At 36.7% G+C, this 18,940-nt stretch overlaps 2 protein-coding genes across 3 annotated transcripts in view; one reads left to right on the forward strand and one right to left on the reverse strand.

Moving 5' to 3' along the window:
* The window catches only part of LOC113071475 (neuron navigator 2-like), a 29,804-nt gene extending 15,132 nt beyond the window's left edge, over positions 1 to 14,672 (forward strand). For both annotated transcript variants that reach the window (XM_026244827.1, XM_026244828.1), the window contains 18 exons: positions 867 to 890; positions 1,202 to 1,276; positions 3,951 to 4,034; positions 4,145 to 4,268; positions 4,535 to 4,683; positions 7,101 to 7,273; positions 7,351 to 7,504; positions 7,664 to 7,814; positions 7,922 to 8,022; positions 8,117 to 8,212; positions 8,838 to 9,006; positions 9,104 to 9,339; positions 9,541 to 9,695; positions 10,291 to 10,362; positions 10,654 to 10,850; positions 10,958 to 11,076; positions 11,278 to 11,478; positions 12,340 to 14,672. In XM_026244827.1, coding sequence (XP_026100612.1) covers positions 867 to 890; positions 1,202 to 1,276; positions 3,951 to 4,034; positions 4,145 to 4,268; positions 4,535 to 4,683; positions 7,101 to 7,273; positions 7,351 to 7,504; positions 7,664 to 7,814; positions 7,922 to 8,022; positions 8,117 to 8,212; positions 8,838 to 9,006; positions 9,104 to 9,339; positions 9,541 to 9,695; positions 10,291 to 10,362; positions 10,654 to 10,850; positions 10,958 to 11,076; positions 11,278 to 11,478; positions 12,340 to 12,465 — 2,406 coding nt within the window. In that variant the 3' untranslated portion in view covers positions 12,466 to 14,672. The remainder of the gene's footprint in view (positions 1 to 866; positions 891 to 1,201; positions 1,277 to 3,950; positions 4,035 to 4,144; positions 4,269 to 4,534; positions 4,684 to 7,100; positions 7,274 to 7,350; positions 7,505 to 7,663; positions 7,815 to 7,921; positions 8,023 to 8,116; positions 8,213 to 8,837; positions 9,007 to 9,103; positions 9,340 to 9,540; positions 9,696 to 10,290; positions 10,363 to 10,653; positions 10,851 to 10,957; positions 11,077 to 11,277; positions 11,479 to 12,339) is intronic.
* Positions 14,673 to 14,734: 62 nt separating this feature from the next.
* Positions 14,735 to 18,244, reverse strand: LOC113071476 (uncharacterized). The gene is made up of 3 exons (XM_026244829.1): positions 18,222 to 18,244; positions 18,136 to 18,152; positions 14,735 to 16,432 (listed from the first exon to the last, which is right to left on the reverse strand). The coding sequence occupies exon 3, from the start codon at positions 16,274 to 16,276 to the stop codon at positions 15,257 to 15,259; it is 1,020 nt and encodes a 339-aa protein (XP_026100614.1). The 5' UTR covers positions 16,277 to 16,432; positions 18,136 to 18,152; positions 18,222 to 18,244; the 3' UTR covers positions 14,735 to 15,256.
* Between the last annotated feature and the right edge of the window lie 696 nt (positions 18,245 to 18,940).

An 18,940-nucleotide genomic window follows, 5' to 3' on the forward strand; every position in this document is an offset into this window, starting at 1 on the left:
TAGACGCATCTGGGTTTGTCCCACATGTCATATGATGCCGTGACAGACAGACAATGCTGTTTTAATACCACTGTCAGTCTAGCTGTTGGACAGGTGTCAACGGCAAAGAAAATCATTATAGTGGGTGTCAATACATGCATGTTTGCCAGACAACATACAAAGGGCCCTAGTGTGCTATTATGATCTAAAGCATTCCGCTGTCAGCAAGCATGCATATTCACCCGAACATTTCAAAATCTGCATTCAAAATATGATAAAAAAAAAAAAGTTATGATATGAGTCAAATATTTAAAATTGGACATTATTTCTAGATCACTATTCAAATAAGCTAATTTGTGACTTTTTTTGGCATAAGAGGTCAGATGTGCTTCTTTGCACTGAACCTCTAATTACACAAACTGTATACAGTACATTTTAATACATTTACTGCATTAAATTAAATATCTGTAGTAAATTGGTAAAAACAAGCATCTTTACTAGTGCTCTCACACTTGTGTATTTAAACGAGGCTTTTACGCATGATGTTTATGTCAGTATCATTCAAGTGCTTCTAGGTGATTCCCATTGTCGAGTTACCAACTTCCCCGCAAATCCATGTGTTCAGTATCTGAATGTGGCCAACTTCCTGTTTATCTGCCAGTGTGCCAGTAGACGTGAGCTCATAGATGATAGGAAAAGGAAAAGTCCCTCTTTAGAGCTTTAGGGTTAGCATTCTGTTCACTTTCAGGTGTGTGTTGCTGTCTCTGGTGTTCATTGTATACCCTCAGGAGAGAAAGCAGCTCATTTTTCAACTGTTATACAAGAGGAGTTGTGCAAATAGGCTGTTTAAATGTGCCAGTAACCACTCTGTCTTTTCATTTTAACAGACGGAGGAGAAATCACAGTCAGAGGTGAGGACATGTCTTTTAACTTTGGTAAAAACACCACATACCTGTGAACCGCATTGCTGTCACCTGCAGCGTGTTTATTCACCAGCATTGACCTGTTGTGAACACAAACTGTGGGCGGATCCACGTCTCTGTGATCTTTACATCCACCTGTGCAACACACACATCCACCTGCAAACTGTTTCCCCCCCTTTGATACCGAATCACAAAGTTCTCTTTCCACGACACACCTAGATCCCTTGTGTGCCTCCTTTTCATCTTTGTTTTTTTCTTCCTCTTTTCATCCTGTTTCTCTTCTGCATTTTTCTCTCCAGATCCGCAAGCTGCGTCGAGAACTGGACGCCTCCCAGGAAAAGGTGTCCGCCCTGACAACGCAACTCAGTGCTAATGTAGGTGGACACAGATGACTCTTTATTTATCATCTTTTATTATATCTACAGGGCATAATTAATTCCCAATTCTGCATCTAGTGTCAGCTGTCATCCTGAGGCATCTTATAAATGGTGTTATCCTAATCTCAGTGACGCCTGTGTGGGTTGTGAATTTGATTAATGTCATCATGACCTCATTGGAGTTTCATTTGTCGTTACCTGACCATACAATAGCGCTACGTCTTAGGCAACACTTGTTATTGCAAAACTTATTCTTATACTTAACATGTACTTACTCATAAAGTTAAACCTGTCAAGTTAAAAAAATGTAACTTGTTTTAACTTTTAGAGATCGCTCTACTATATAAGATTGCATTTGCAAGAAATAGTCATAATGTGAGATGTACAGTTATTATTGCAAGAAAGTCACAATTTTGAGGTATGAAGTTGAAATTTCATGCTATGTTGTAAGATACAAAATTGCATTTGCTAGAAATGGTCGCAAGTTTGAGATATACTGTAAAAGAAAGAAAAATAATCCAACTGTGAGATATTAAATTCAAACTGTGAGAAGTAGTCGCAATTTTGTGATATAAAGGTCACAGTTATGTCAAGAAGTTTATAGTATAGTATATATACCATAGTATCGTTTAAAAGTAGCAAGTATCAAAAGCAGACACGATTGTGATATATAAAGTAATATTGATAGATAAAAAAAATTCTGCGATACAACATCTGAAAAAATGTTGAGTCGCATACAAAAGTTGCAGTCATCAGAAAAAAAGTTGCAATAATCAGTCACATTTGTAAGATGTAAAATCACATTTATGAGAAATATTCACAATTTTACGGTAGAAAATTCCCAATTATTAGAAAAAAGTAGCATACAACAGAAAAAGTCACAATTTTGAGAAATAAAGTCACAACTATGAAATAAAACTCATGATGTGAGATATAAAATCAAAATTATAAATAAAATAAAATATTATTTGGGGCCACTGTATATTTATAATATTAACATACTAGACTAAATGATAATATACTGAGAGACTATGCAGAATATCCACGTCATTTCCACCGGAGAAACGGGCTGTGTTTGATTTGATGTTTTATGGCCATAGAAAAAGGCGAGTACAGACCATGTTCAGCGTTTCTGATGCGTCCTCCTAAAGATAAATGCATGTGTGAATCATAAAGACATGTCTGTTATGCCTAAGGCAAAGGAATCCTGTGTTGTAAGTACAACCTAGACACGATTTTTTAGAGATACTACCAAAAGAGGAGTTTAAATGTGTAGTAATAAGACAAGATCTTTTATTTTTTCTGCATTGTTGTCATTTCTTCTGTTTCAGGCTTGTACGTAATGGTTTTTGACATGATGTACAGTAGTACACCATGAGCATGTTTGACTGGCATGAAATGAGGTGAAGGATTATTTATCCGAGTAAGATGTATATAGAACATTGTTTCGGTTTTATGATCATATCTTGTATGCAGACAAAACACTTTAGTGGGTGTTCAGCTACAGAACAGTAAGAAATGTCCAAATAGAAAGAAAAAGAATGGTAAAAAAACACAAGAGGGCCCTTGAGACATCAGTAAAACATGTCAAGGCCCCAGGTGACCTCATTGCTTTGTCTGTCTCAGTTATCAGTGTTAGGAGGAGCTTTGCAGTTTCTTAATATATCACTGTAGTTTAGTTATCAGAATCTGAGCTATCAATGGAACAGCAGAAGAGCTCTAGTGCTTGTTCTGTCGGGACCGGCCCTCTGATCTGGCTCCCTTTGAACCGCTACCCTTCCCATGGGTGCCCAGCGAAACACTCTCCCTCTCAGGAAGAAACATATAGACAGAGAGGCTTTACGGAGACAACTGACAGCTCCCAGGTCCCTCTTGGATGTGAGGTGAGGTGACGACCCAGAAGAAAATTGTATGTTTAGTGATAGCTTTTTCACAGTTTAGGGATATTAGCTTCGAAAGTTTTAGCTTTGACTCACGTATTTTCTTGAAAATATCTCGAATAAGACAATTGTTCGTATATGTTAAAAAGTTGCATTCAGAAAATGTTCTCTCGGAAGAATTTGATTTTTGATAGGGGTTGATTTTTCAGGTTTGAAATCTCTTGCTTTTAGACAATGCATTTCTAAATATTCAGGTTTTATTCAAGTCTGACGATCTAGAGACTTTAACAGAGCTCTCCAGTTGATCTCCGTTAATTCTCATTGCAGTCTGGGAGAAACACTCGAGATATTTAAGAAATCAATTGTAATTGTCCTGATTCCCATGGGGAAGATTAGATTAAGAAGGAAAGGCAAGCTGTAATGAGAGGGTAAATTAGGTTTCTGTTGCCGCATGTCAGTCTGGGATATGGGCCAAATTTTAGATTGCACGTCTAAGTGTTTGTTTAAAGGAAAAGAGTAATATTAATAATTTTAAGCCTTGCTGCTTCTGTTGATCATTTCTATATCCAGGCAGCTCTCACACATGTCATGCAGTACATGCAGCTTTGAACAAGTGCATCTGTGATGCTTGTTATCATCTCAAAAAAGAAAGCTTTGCTCAGATTTAATGTAACCACTTTGAAGTTAGATTGCACAATCACTGTGTATTGTGTGAATAGTGTATTATGGTGCAACTATGATGCATGCATGTAAAATGAGGCTTTCCTCATTTTACTTGTTCTTCTTTTCAGGCCCACCTGGTGGCAGCGTTTGAGCAGAGTTTGGGCAACATGACCATCCGACTGAAGAGCATCACCATGACCGCAGAACAGAAGGTAAATGTCAACAAGCTTGCATTTGAGTTAACCGCATTTGTTCATTAATAAACTTAAACAGAGCATGGTTTTGTAGATGCATTGTCAATTAATATATATTTGTGTGTTAGGACTCTGAGCTGAATGAGTTGAGGAAAACCATCGAGCTGCTAAAGAAGCAAAACGCAGTGGCTCAAGCGGCTATCAACGGCGTCATCAATACTCCAGAACTCACCTGCAAGAGTCAACGCACGGGTGAGGAAAAGAAAAGAATCATTACTTTTTTTTAATTTGACTTCGTCTATGAGATTTGATTTCAAATTTTGGCTCTGTGTCTTCTCCTTTAACGTGATTACATTTCTGTTTTAGTAACATTATGTGTTTTGAGCATTCTGCATATGTACTTCCCAGACATTGTTGTGTTCTGATTGGTTGATGTGTTGTACTGTATTGTTAAGTTTTGCAGTTTGAACACTAAAGGGCACTCTTGATGTCAATTAAAATCTCTCTCTGTTCTTCAGGTAATAATGGAGCGCAGCCGGACCTGCGCATGCGCAGACAGCACTCATCTGACAGCGTCTCCAGCATCAACAGCGCCACCAGCCACTCCAGCCTGGGCTCCAACATGGACAACCCCGACTCCAACAGTAAGAAGAAGAGGAAGAACTGGGTGAGCCATCATTTAACCACTCTCTTGCTGTTGCAAACCTGTATGAGTTTCTTTCTTCCGCTGAATACAAAAAAAAGATATTTTGAAGAATGTTGGTTACAGAGCAGTTTCCAGTCCCCATCTATACTATGGAAGTCAGTGATATTCTTCAAAATATCTATCTTCTCATACAGGTTTGGAACAACTAGATACCTAATTTGTCATTTCTGGGTGAACTATCCCTTTAAAGAAATGTTTAACTGTGTTTCTTCATTCTGCATCTTATTTGTGTCTAATATTTGTCTGAAATGTTTTTGTCTGAAGTTGCTAAAACTTAAAAAATGAATACACTACTAACAAACAAACATTTACTTTTATACTTTTCCTGTAAACTGTTTAATATCGTACTTCCTGTTTTGCTGTGTCATGCTATGGCTGTAGCTGGTGACCTGTGCCGGAGATGACGTGTCAGATGATGAATATGAATATGTATGTTAAAGTAGCATGAGTCACCCTGTTATATTTGGTCAAGTGTAACATTGGTAGGCCAGCAGTCCTTATAGATTTATATACACTACTGTTCAAAAGGTTGGGGTTGGTAAGATTTTTTCCCCTTGTTTTTGAAAGAAATCAAAAAATGAATTTCATAAGTATAGATGAAATTGATTAAAGGTAACAGGAAAGACACTTACATTGTTAAAAATAAATAAATCTTAAGCATGAATTCTGTATGAATTCTTATGCAGCTTATTATGATATTAGAATGATTTCTGAAAGATCACGTGACACACTGAAGACTGGAGTAATGATGAAAATAATCGCAGGAATAAATTCTATTTTTAAAAATATTCAAATAAAAAACAGTTATTTGCAATTTGAATACTTTTTCACTATTTTACTGTGCTTTTGATCAAATAAATGCAGCATTGGTGAGCATAAGAGACTACTTTAAAAATAAGAAATCTTAGCAGCCTCAAACGTTTGAATGACAATGTACACAACAGTTTGAGTTGTTGTTTAGTGTCCCAGTTTGTGATGTTTTCTAGTTAACGATTATTCTTAGATTGAGTTTAGTTGTGTTATTTAGCTTTGTAGGTAGGTCACTGTACTTTTAGCAAAAAAAAAACCCTGGTCATTTAGGCTTGGTGATCATCTAGTGTTTTGGAGAATGGTAACACCAGCTTAACTACAGTAGGTCTCTATTCCTGCAGATGATTTGTGTTATTGCGTTCGCATTGGTCCTGGGTTCATGTTGGTCTTGAGAGGTCTTGAAGTGAAATGTAGTTTATTTCTCTCAACTCTCAACTTAGCAGTTCTTCCTGCAGATTTAGTGGTAGACATGCAGCTTGTGCTTCAGAGCCCTGTGCAGGACACAAACACACATGGTTGAATGTGCTTTTCTGTGTGTCTCTCTCTGTTTCTCGCTGTGCTGTCGCTTCATATGGCAGGTGCATGAGGTAAGAGTGTGTGTTCAGAGAATCTTTGGTTAACCCAGCTCCACTAACACCACTAACCCTGCTAACCGTAGATGTACTGCTCCTCAGCCTGCTGTCTTTCTCACCTTTACACTGTCCTTCTGACCTCCTTTCCCTTCTTTTTTCTTCTCTTCCCTTCCTATTTGAAATGATGTCTTATAGTGATCTATGAGTCATTATATTTATTTATACAGTTAAGCGGATATTTATTTAAGTGTATACTGTTACACAAAAGAGCAAAGTCTGCAGAAATGTTCCTTGGAATCATGAGTTCCTGATGTCGGAATTCCTGATTTTATATTGAGGTCTTTATTATGAACTTCTTGGCTTTGAGTTCTTGGTTTTGAATGCAATTTATACATTTTATTGTCCATTTATTTAACTTTCTTATTTGTTTTTAATTTTAATTTGGAACTTGGTTTTAAATTTCTTGATTATAAACATTCTGATTCTTAACTTGATTTTTAATTTAGCTTTTTTTTTGTTACATTTCTTAATTGCATTTTTTCATTTTAAACCTCTTGATTATGAACTTATTTAGATTTGTTTTATTTTAAACTACAATTGTGAACTTTTAGATTTTTTACATTTCTTTATTAGAAAATGTTATTTTGAATTTGTTTTTATTTTAAACTTTTTTATTTTTATTTAAATGTTTTGTATTTTCATTTTATGTTTTAAACATATTAATAATAAATTTTCTGGTTTTGCAACTATAGACAAATAGATGTAATACTGAAATAACAGTTCTCAAAACATTCAAACCCATACATAAAAACAATGATAAAAGGCAATCTTTTTATTTTGCACTGTTTTTCCCTACTTTCTTTTTCTAGCAGTTTTACTCCCCTGTCTTTACTGTATTGCTTCTCCTGCACATATTTCAATGCTGCGTAATCTAATCATTTTCCAGGAACTCACAGTTTAATTATCTTCTCTCTGTTATCTCTATTGTCATTGCAGCTGCGGAGCTCCTTCAAACAGGCCTTCAGTAAGAAGAAATCCCCTAAATCAGCCTCGTCCCACTCAGACATTGAGGAGATGACGGATTCCTCTCTCCCTTCCTCTCCCAAACTCCCTCACAACGGCACCAGCACCTCGGCACTGCTGCTCCGCAACACACACTCCAGCTCAATGTGAGTGTGTTTGTGTTAACTTTTTCTGTTTCATCTTCGTGCTCTTTTCATCTGACATCATGTGTGTCGTCACGTAGACTGTCAGACTGTCTGGATGCGGAGGCGGAGACTGTGATGCAGCTGCGTAGCGAGCTACGAGAGAAGGAGATGAAGCTGACGGACATTCGATTGGAAGCCCTAAGCTCCGCCCACCAGCTGGACCAGCTGCGGGAGGCTATGAACCACATGCAGGTGTGAGACTGACCTTCACGTTACCTTCTTGGAGTCCCACGAATCAGATTTATTGGAACAATTATCTGAGATGCTTCATTTTGCAATAGTGTTTTACAAAGTTTTTAGTACAAAAAAGAGGAATGTTATATATTTATCATTATGTGGGTGGTCTGATAGGTGGAGATCGAGAAGTTAAAGGTGGAAAATGATCGCCTTAAGTTGGAAAGCCAAGCCAGTGGGAGCAGGGCGTCTGTCTATAACCCGAGCTCGACCGCAACGCCTGGCTTGTCTGAACACAGCCTCAACCACACAGAGTCCAGCAGCTTCGGTATGAGCAGTTTCTCGGGTTTATTTTTCCATAAAAAGCTAGTTGTGTAGCTGCATGTGAGAAACAATCATAAAAGCACATTAAAGATCTAGTCTGTCTGCTTTTAGACATGTTGTTGGACGACTCTGGTGGAGACGGAAGCTCTCGTAAAGAGAGCAGACATGTGAAAATAGTGGTCAGTCTTCAAGAGGACGTCACGTGGAAAGAGGTCAGTTCTCCCGCCTTTTTTTACAGGAAGATTTATAAAACATGCCCCGTTTGAGAGAGTTTTGTTTGAATGAACTGTCTTCTGTCTCCCACAGGACTGCAGGACTCGGGACTATCTGATTGGCTGCATCGGTGTCAGTGGAAAAACCAAGTGGGATGTTCTGGACGGAGTTGTGCGGCGCTTGTTTAAGGTACATTCATTCACATGACGATGACTTGTGTACATTCAGAAACATTAGACAGTGGATCATAGCATTCATTTTTGGGGGCTGCTTGATCTGTTGCAGTCTCTGTATACTTCAGAAAGAGTCAAGGTGTTTTACATGAAATGGTTTGTGAAAAGTGCTCTAGTCTAATTTCTGAAAGATGTAATAGCAACACACAGTATTATCCAAACACGTGAAAGCAACCTGTAAAACAGATTAATCTCATGATGCAATGTTCAGGTCATATATTAATGCAAGAGCAAATTACATATGGCTTAATTAAAATGAAGCTGCTTTTGTGAATAAACAGTATTTTTATATTAAAATTTGCAATATTAATGTGATTTATTTGTGTTACAGTAGGCTACTGAAATTTAGTGGAAGAAATGCCCATAATTGTTTGGAAATAATGTTAAAAATGAATGGGGAAAAACAATTGCTAATTATTTTAGGGTGAAATATGGACATTTATTGACAGCAGATTTATTTAGTCACATGCAGCTGATTTGACTTTATTGATGTTTGCTATATGAAAGAATTATTATTGTGTGCATATTTAAAAATGAGTGGAGACCCGTTGGATTTGATTGACCTGGTGGTCTCTCTGTAGGAGTACATCAGGCATGTAGATCCGGTCAGTCATCTGGGCCTGGGTTCAGACAGTGTGGAGGGATATCGTATTGGAGACGTGATCCGGTCCGGCGGAGCAGACACACCTGAACTCCTGCCTTGTGGATACCTTGTGGGAGAGAATGACACCATCAACATCTCGCTGAAAGGTTCACACAATCAACTAAAGTTTTATTTGTCAGCATTGGTTCTAATTGCTCCATATTTCTGTAGTTGTTAACGTTGTTTATGTTGCTCTCATTTCAGGTGTGAACACTCAGTCCGAGGATTCTCTGGTCTTCGAGACATTGATTCCCAAACCCATGCTTCAGCGTTACGTGTCTTTGCTCCAGGAGCATCGCAGGATCATCCTTTCAGGCCCCAGTGGTACTGGAAAATCTTACCTGGCCCACAGACTGGCGGAGCATCTGGTGCTGCGAGGGGGCAAACTGCCCAATGAGAGCAACATCGTCACCTTCAATGTCGACCATAAATCCAGCAAGGTGAGACTCATCTCTTTTCCTTAGTTTGTGAGCAATTGTTTGTATCAGCTCTAAATCTTTTAAACTCTATTTTATGTAACATATATGTCAAAAGAGCACGGAAAATCCATTTTATCTCCAAAATGTAAATGAAAAATGCTAAAATGATCTAGAAATCCTTGTACATTAGAAAGTAAGGATGCATATATATTTATTTTCCAGGAGTTGCGTCAGTACTTAGCAAATATAGTGGAGCAGTGCAGCGCTGACGGGCAGGAGACTGAAATCCCTCTGGTGCTCATTCTGGACAACCTTCATCACATCAGCTCACTGGGAGAGATCTTCAACGGCCTGCTTAACTGCAAATACCAGCGCTGGTCAGTCTGCCTGTCATACTTTTTCAGAAATACATGACTGTTCAAATTTTTGTGGTTAGTATGATTTTATTTTTTTTATATACTTAAGTAGGAACACATTAAAGTGATCGAAAGTGAAAGTAATGGAAATGTATAATGTTATAAAATATTATATTCATCAAAGAAACTTTAAATAAAAAAAGCATCACAGTTTCTTTCAAAATATGAAGCAGCACAGCTGTTTTCAAAATTGTTTTTTGAGCAGCAAACCAACATATTAAAATGATTTCTGAAGGATCATGTGACACTGAAGACTGGAGGAATGATGCTGAAAATACAGCTTTGCATCACATAAATTACATTTTAAAATATATTGAAATATATAAAATGTATTAAATTGTAATATTTCAAAACATTACTGTTTTTACTGTATTTTTCGTCAAATTAATACAGTCTTGGTGAGCATAAGAGGCTTTCAGAAGCATTAAAATATTGAACAATTGCATATATTTATATATTTCTTTTGATAAAAAAAGGTTATGTACATACACACTGCAGTTAGTGTCAAAGCAATGACAATTAGTGCACAATTAATTTTGTCTCTCTGTATTTGCAGCCCGTATATAATCGGCACGATGAGTCAGGCGACATCTTCTGCTCCAAACCTGCAGCTCCATCATAACTTCAGGTACAAAACTATCCTTTTTTCGTTCTTTAATTAACTAAAATGAAACCTTAACAGGGAAACTTCTACAGAGTGATCTCAAGGGGGCACCATTGCCCTGTTGTTGGCAGCAATGATGAGATTTCTTTCTTTCTTTTTATTTTTTTAATCTATGTTTCTTTCTTTCTTTCTATTTATATTTAATTTGAGTTGAGTTGAGTTGAGTTGGCAGGAGTGGAATTGAATATGTGTATGTTTATATACATGAGAGATGCTAACATGAGGAACATGAGGAACATGTGATTTCCGTCCCAGATGGGTGCTGTGTGCTAACCACATGGAGCCGGTAAAAGGTTTCCTGAGCCGGTTTCTGAGGAGGAAGCTGATCGAGACCGAGATCGGCAGCCGAGCACGTAACCCTGAGCTGGTGAAGATCATAGACTGGATCCCTCAGGTCTGGCACCACCTCAACCGCTTCCTGGAGGCCCACAGCTCCTCCGATGTGACCATTGGTACGGAGATAAACCACTGTACTGAAGCCAGATATTAACAGACCCTTCCAAGGCTTACTAATATGCTCTACAAGTGTTAAATGAGAGTCTCATGTCTCCTCATCCAGGTCCACGTTTGTTCCTGTCATGTCCGATGGATGTGGATGGTTCCCGCGTTTGGTTCACTGACCTGTGGAACTACTCCATCATCCCCTACATGCTGGAGGCTGTGAGAGAAGGCTTACAGGTAACATTTGCCCTCGTTTATAGTCAAATCTACCTTTTTCACTGATATCTTTTTTAATTATTACATTTCATTGTAAAAGTGACCTTGCGCAGCATTTTAAGTCCATTATCAAATGCATTGTTCTTTCATCCTTCTATGTATCTCTCAGTATCTGGAGCAATCTATTGATTCAGTGTTTATTTTTTATTTTATTTTTTTTAGCTATATGGTCGCAGAGCTGCATGGGAGGATCCTGCGCTGTGGGTTCTGGAGACTTTTCCATGGGCAGCTTCTCATCAGCACCCTGATTGGCCAGCTCTGCTGGAGCTCCGCCCAGAGGACGTGGGCTTCGATGGATACTCCGCCTCCAGAGAGGGCCTTAATAAACAGAGTACTCAGAGTGACAGTGATGCCGACCCACTGGTGAGAAACACAGACAGATTAAAGTATTGGTGTAGTGTGGCCATAAACTGTGTTCTGGTGGTTTTATGCTTATAAAAATATACTATTTGCTGCAATAGTTAATTAATAAAAATGCTAAACTCTTCAAGTTGGGAACATTATAAAGGCGAAAATTTATTTTGAAAAGACTGCTTAAAAAAATCCTAAAATGAACAATGATTGAAAATTATTAATACACATAATAGTTGATGTAAATTCAAATAAAATGAGGACTCCAGGCTGATCATTGGTGAAGGTTGAGATCATATGACCTGTCAAATATAACTTAATAATTTATTTATTTATTATTACTGAGATGAAATTAGAATAAATTAATTATGGGTGATACTGTATGCCTGCAAACTGAGTATGGCACATTGGTTTATTTTAGTATTGTACATACATACTATTGTAGTATTTGTTCCTATTTCAAATTTAGTTTTAATTTTATATCTCCAGTTTTCATTTAAAATTTAGTTTAAGTTTTAGTAATTTTATGTGCATTTTTCCTTAGGCTTAATAATATTATATATATTTTTTTATATTATATTTCCATTTAGCTTTCATTTGTTTTTGTGTCAGTTAAAATTTTATTAGTTTAATTATTTCAGCTTGAACATATAATATTTATATTGTATTTTATTTCAGCATTTTAATGAACGAAAATTAGTTTTAGCTTAATTAAAGGTAGCAACACTAATCACACTGTATCACACTGCCAACAATGTTCTAGATTTAGTATTTTCTAAATACCTCAATTTTGAAAAATGTGTATAATAGCTCTGATTTCTTTAGGAATATATATTAAGACATCTGCCTGACTGTTATGTATTGTGTGAACAGATGAACATGCTCCTGCGTCTGAAAGAGGCGGCCAGCTGCTCCGGCCCACAGAGTTACGACAGTGACTCCAATAGTAACAGTCATCATGATGATATCCTGGACTCTTCGCTGGAGTCCACACTGTGATCCGACCTGATCCCTTCTGCCATTTAATTCCTCAACTCTAATGCCAGCCGAGGCAGCAAAATCAAGTCATTACATCACATCTACGGGTGCAGGTAACCCAAATAAAGAATGATGCTTTATATATAAAAAGATATATTTAAAAATAAAAATACATATATATATATATATATATATATATATGCCAAAACTCAGCGGTACTTATAGCTGCCTCATGTAAATCGTCAACGTAAAATCATCAACAAAATCAGAAGAAAGTGCTTTGTCCCAATTTGCACCTCAAAAATAAAAGTGTGGTCACATTAGCCAAATTTTATGAACAGAAAAAAGGTTAATTATTCGTCGTCAATAATGTAGCAATGTATGAAACGCAGCTCACACAATTCAACCTGAAGCTACTGCAAAAAAAAATTTTTCGCCCTAACACGAAATTCACAATTTTGTGGATTTCTACTGAACTGACTGGATCATTTCACCTACGAAAACTTCTCTAAATGTGATCGCACCTGAACTGTCGTTGAAACTTTTGCAAACAATGCAATGCTGGTTTGTCTTACCCTCTACTGGTGAAACGGAGGAATTACATCTTGAATCTGACACTGCCATCTTGGCGTCAGCATCTATTTCCTCATAGACTTTCCCTGTTTTGATGGACTTGCTTTACAAAACCAGCTTGATCGAATGCTGACCATTGTTTCATGTTTGACATGATAAGGATACAGATGAAGTAGCATGTTGCTACACTTATGATTTTGGACTTATTTATTGTGAGGATAGGAAAATAATACCTCGTTTGCCATCTGGGATGTGCTTTTGTTTTGCCCATTTTTTGTTAAACCACCCGTTTCTTTACTGCTGACCACATGTTTCAGTGTTTTACTGTAGCAGAAAAGCCTATCTATCTATTTTTTACACTCGATCGCACACAATTTTTGGTGCTGAATAGAATCTGGTGCCTTACTCCATTTTGTAAAGAATAAATAAACGGCACTATGTTTTATACTTCCCGAAAAATGCTGATTTTATTACAGTTCGTAATTGAACTACAGGGCTCTGCACTAGTCCTTTGAGTTTGCCTAAAATAAACAGCCTCAGTCATCATATCATACGATATGTGTGGTTTAGATAAGAGGAAGTGGATAAAGGGAGTGACTGTAACCTCCATCTGTCTTGAAACTAAATTTTGTTTAAGCAAAGTTGTGACACAGTTAAAGGGACGTTTTACATATTCTTGAAAACTTTCAAACATGTGTGAGAAAAATGATCCATTTTATACATGTTTTTATCTTAAGTGGATCTTCTATGAGGCTTTATGTGGTGCTTAAAGACCATTTCATCACATCTTGACAAAAGCACAGTGAGAAATTGTTCATAATTTGGTGCATGAGTATACCTCATTGACCATTTAGGCCTTTTTCATGTACATATCAATGCATTCAATGTGAAAGTGTAAGAAATGTCCACATAGTCATTGGATTAATAATATACTGTATTTGCTGCTTTGTAATGCAAGGATGCTTTCTTGAGGATTTGTACATAAAATTTTATCTTGGATTGTCTATAAAGGAATGTTATTTGGATGGATAGTGAGTTTCACTGCATGGGAAAGCATAATTTATAGGGCTATTCAGTGTCTTCACCTTCTTTATGTTGTCGAATGCTGTTTGTATGGCACTGCAGGGTTTTAATTACACCATTGCTTCCATTCACTCCAGTTTGATTCCTGTCGGCCATCGCTCCTATGCAACATCATCCTGGATTTCATATGGAAGTCAAATATCGTAGCTCTGTAATGCTGTCAGCACTGCCAATAAGTTGTGTATATAATTTGTGAATAATTTTAGGATATGTGCCTACTAATCATTTTCTTTGATGGGTTATGATGACGATGTTGAAGTCATTTTAAGCACAAATGTTGTATATGTGATTGTTATAATTGGATTTCATGTCACTGAATGTATATGTCATTTCTGGCTGTAAAATATCCATGTAAATATTTGACTGTTTGCCGGCTGCATTTTGATGAATGATCTTTTTCTAGCCATTTATAACAGTGTTTGGAATTATGGAATATTTTGTGTACAGTGTCTTTTTCATCTTAACAGTCCCACGGATGGTCTGTGAAACACAGACGAGCCCTAAAGATTTACTGACCACATTACCCGTTTTAAATTATTTGTAATTCAATAAACCTAATAATTATTTATAAATTGTTTGTGCATTTGTTTTCATGACTTCATGCATGCACAATAATGGAAAGACAGAAGAAATATATTCACATCATTTTTACTGTATAATATCAACTTGTAATCATAACACAAACTAAAAATAAATGAGTAATACAATAAAAGCAACACACAACCAATATTCATTTTTAGTTAAACACTGACTAAAATATTCTCATGTTTAAATGAAAGGATAAATGTTTGAATCCTTAGCATGCACAATAAAATGAACACATTGTTAAATTCAAGGATTGGTGTGACAACTTTTCCAGAGCATCTTTCATTCTACCTTTGTAGATACTTCCATTACAATATTTATACCACACAGACGTGAATTAGCTAATCTTGCAAGAGTTTATATTAGCTTTGAGATCATTTTAATACAGATGAGGAATTATGTAAATGTATTTTCATGTTAAACTTTAAAAAAAAAAGTTAAAACACTTCACATAATGAGAATCAATCAATCAAAGGGTCTAGAAAACAGGTCAATGTACTGTATCTCATAAACTGTGAGAGAGATGAAGTCAAAATCTCCTGAATAGCTTCAATTCAACTTGAGCATGTCTTCATTTTCTTTGTTGTGCGTATTTAGCAATTCCATACCAGGGATACAGACCTGTTGGTTTTCTTTCCAGACCGTTTTCTCCTAGAAAAAACTGCCTGAGACAGTTCTGCGCATGTGGAAATCTGACAGGGTCTACTAAATATCCTCTGCCTTTTAATTTGCTTTCCCAAAAGGGTTCATCAACAAACATGAGGTAACTCCGAGGAGCTTGATTAAGAAACACACTACAAACCAGATTATAAAAATTCAAATACAACTTTTTTCCCTCTTCTTCCAGAAAGGCAGGTGCTGTATTATTGATTTTGTCATCACACGTCATCCTTACTCCATTTGATTGTGGATCAAAGTTATTGCATTGATAAGAACTGGGTAAATACCAGATCATTTGTTTTCCCCTGAGATCCATTTTCTGAATTGCAAGTTTCAGAATATTTAAACGAAGATCATTATAGTCTTCGTAGCTTTCGGTATTTAGAAACCACCCTTCGAAGTTTAATCGGTGGGCGATGTCCACTAGTTTCTGCAGGTTCTCCGGTTTTGCCAATTCTTCCAGGTCTTTGACATTTCCTCCATTTGCCAGCGGAGGCAAAAAAACGGTGCCAAATATGGCGACCCCATTCCTGTGTGCCTGATCAATCCAGTCTGGATCCGGGGCAAGCACTGTACCTTCACGATGTGACCCACCAAAGAAGACAAACTCTTTGATATACTCCCAGTAATCAAGTCTAATTCTCTGTTCCTCTGTAATGACCTGGGGCACTCGTTCACAGGTTGGCCTTGCTCTGAAAATGAAGGTGAAGTCTTTGTGTGTGGTTTCGTGTTCTTCTCTTGACCACTCATAGGTAAAGCCATCTGTTTGAAGGGGTTCTGTTGAAGGACGCAAGTAATCATCAGAGAAAGTCTGACCCTCAGAATAATCTTTCAGTTCTGGGAAGTCATTAACAGCATTCTCTGGTTTGTTCAAAAACCAAGTGTATGTTTTTGGATCAGTTTTTCCTTTTTTTCCCTCTAGAGCAGACATATCATCATAGAGTATTCTTAGTGCCTCTTGATCTGTGATTTGTTCCTCTTGGTAGTTTAAATTGCGTGGGATATTAGGCCAGTAGAGTTGAGCCACAATGAAATATGGATGAGCAGGAGGTGTGCCATCTCTGCTCCAGCAATATGCAGAAGTCCCCTGGAATTCATAGTAACATTTACCATTTATTTTGCCATCTTGAAATACTTCCAGAAGGGCAGGATCTTTGCTGTCTGATAAATCCCCATCAACTTCATAATATATACCTTGTATTGTAACAGTGTTTTTTAATTGCATGGCATAATATTCAGTTTTTTTTTTTTGTTTATCTTGTGCACGAAACATGTACCAGCGGAAACACTTTAGCTCCTCCCTCTCCCACACTGGAATTATGTAATCATCACTCTTGTTTCTAAAATTTTCTTCTTTCATAGCATTGTAAGCCCCGAGGCAATAAACTTCGGAGAGCAAGTATACATCCCACGAATTAAGAATTCTGTCTGGTTTTGGAGGCTCTGCGCCTTGATTCATACTATCCATCACTTTTTTCAGCTATTCTAAAGCCAAATATATCTATGCTTTCTTCTGTGAAATGCCGGTTTACTCATTGGATAATCTCAGTGAGCTCACGCCTGTAGCAATTTATGAATTCAGTAGATGTTCGATGCTCCCCTTTTAGATATTGAATGGCTTTGAGGAAAGCTTGGAGAGCCTCTTCATCAGAAGCATTGTAATGTTTGTTTCGAAACATGAAAGTTTGAGCTGCAAGTAGTACCACATCAGCGGTTAATGTTGAGATGTCACAATCATCTCTTGATTTAGCAGCTTCCACATAATCTATATTTCCTTTTATAGCTTCAAGCAATTCATTTACAATACGATGTGGAGATGTGGAGGAATCAATGGAATAGGAACGTAACAGTAGAGGAGGTTATTATAGGTGCACCCTAGTGATTCAGGACAAGCCAAAAACACGGTTTGGAAAATGGATTTATGGTGTACTCGCTTATTATATACATTTTTCTACATTTTGAACACAAACAAAGTTACGGACCGCAGCTCTGATTGGTTATTTTTTACCGGGAGCGATGGAGTTTCTGCAAATGGCAATAGGACCACTGGGAGGAGCCAGAGGAGCTTGATTTTTTCACAGATTATCTGTCTCATATTCTACTGTCAGGACATAATGACAGGTTTAATAAATATGTAAAAAAAAAATTGTTTTTTTTACAAAAGTTCCCTACAGCGCCTTTAAACAAGGAAAAAACTGTCATTGCATTTGGAAACAAAGATGAAGTTCTCAAGGTGAATGCATACCTTGACTCTAGGGGTCAAACAACTAAAAAATCAAGTCAGGAATCTTGTTGTGATTCTGGAGACAGACCTTAGTTTCAGTAGTCATCTCAAAGCAGTAACTAAATCAGAATACTATCATTTAAAAACATTGCAAGAATGAGATGTTTTGTTTCCAATCAAGACTTGGAGAAACTTGTTCATGCCTTTAACACCAGCAAGGTGGACTATTGTAATGGTCTCATTGGCCTTTCCAAAAAAAAAACCTTGAGCTTTGTTTGGGTAGCAGACCTCAACACTGTGCTACAACAGCTTGTCAGAAGTTTTTAATCAAAATGAAGAGACAACTAATTCTTACAATTATAGCAATTTAAATCTGAATATCAGCTCAGAAGATAATAGTAATAATAAATGATATGTTCAATGAGTATATTAAATAAAATAATAATCATTCAAATAAACAGGTCATATTTTAATAGTGTAGCTATAGTTTAAGTATATGGTTACTTGCAAAACACAGGGCATAGGAACATCAGTATATATTAACTATACAATGGTACATTACTTACCAAAAAGTGGTTTGGTGCTGAATTAAGAAAGCAGAAATTGATTACTTTTCACTAACAGACAAACTTAAGTCCTTACAATTACTTACAATAAGCCTGTTCTAATGAACCACACCAGGAAAAATACAAAATTCCTATGTAACTTCCCCTATTTAACATAGTGGGTGGGAAACTGGGTGTGGGTGTTTTTTTTTTTTTTTTTTTTTTTAAATGAAGTATGATCATATTTTTTTTTTATAACTTGTAATACAGGATATGATAAGGTACAAATTGAGTAAATGTCCACACACTGAAATTGCAGGAGTTTTTTGGATTATTTTCATATGGTGCTTTTGCAAATGACTGACAAATGTTTTAAATGCAATGTATACCATGAACATGTAATTGTAACCATTGATCAGACATTGAACAAAGTGAGATTAGTCATATTAAAAAACAAAATAAAATTACAGAGAACTTTTATGCCACCCTGTTGCATATGTAATATTAACATATTTAGATTAATTGGCTTAGATTAGTTTAGGGTTATGTTCGGATTATTCTAAAGAAAAACATTTATTTTACAGAGGCCAGTGTTTGCAGGTACAGTAAGCAGAAGTGTAACGTTGTGTTGTCATATTCTGTTGACATCAGGAGGAATGTGCAGCAGTTATAAAGATAGACATGTCAGGGCAAGATTTTGGTGAATGCTTCCTGGTTCTACTGAACTGGTGCTTCTAAAGAAGAGGAAGGGAGTGGCAAAATGCAGGCTGGTAAAGAGACATTGCTCACTGAAAATGTCAGTTATAACTAAACAGATCTGTGTAAG

Source organism: Carassius auratus, unplaced genomic scaffold (genome assembly GCF_003368295.1).
Source record: "Carassius auratus strain Wakin unplaced genomic scaffold, ASM336829v1 scaf_tig00007400, whole genome shotgun sequence".
In the NCBI taxonomy this organism is placed as follows: Eukaryota; Metazoa; Chordata; class Actinopteri; order Cypriniformes; family Cyprinidae; genus Carassius; species Carassius auratus.

What these genes read in the sequence shown, in the direction of transcription:
- LOC113071476 (XM_026244829.1), bottom strand. Translation starts at nt 16,276, where the DNA reads ATGTCTGCTCTAGAGGGAAAAAAAGGAAAAACTGATCCAAAAACATAC.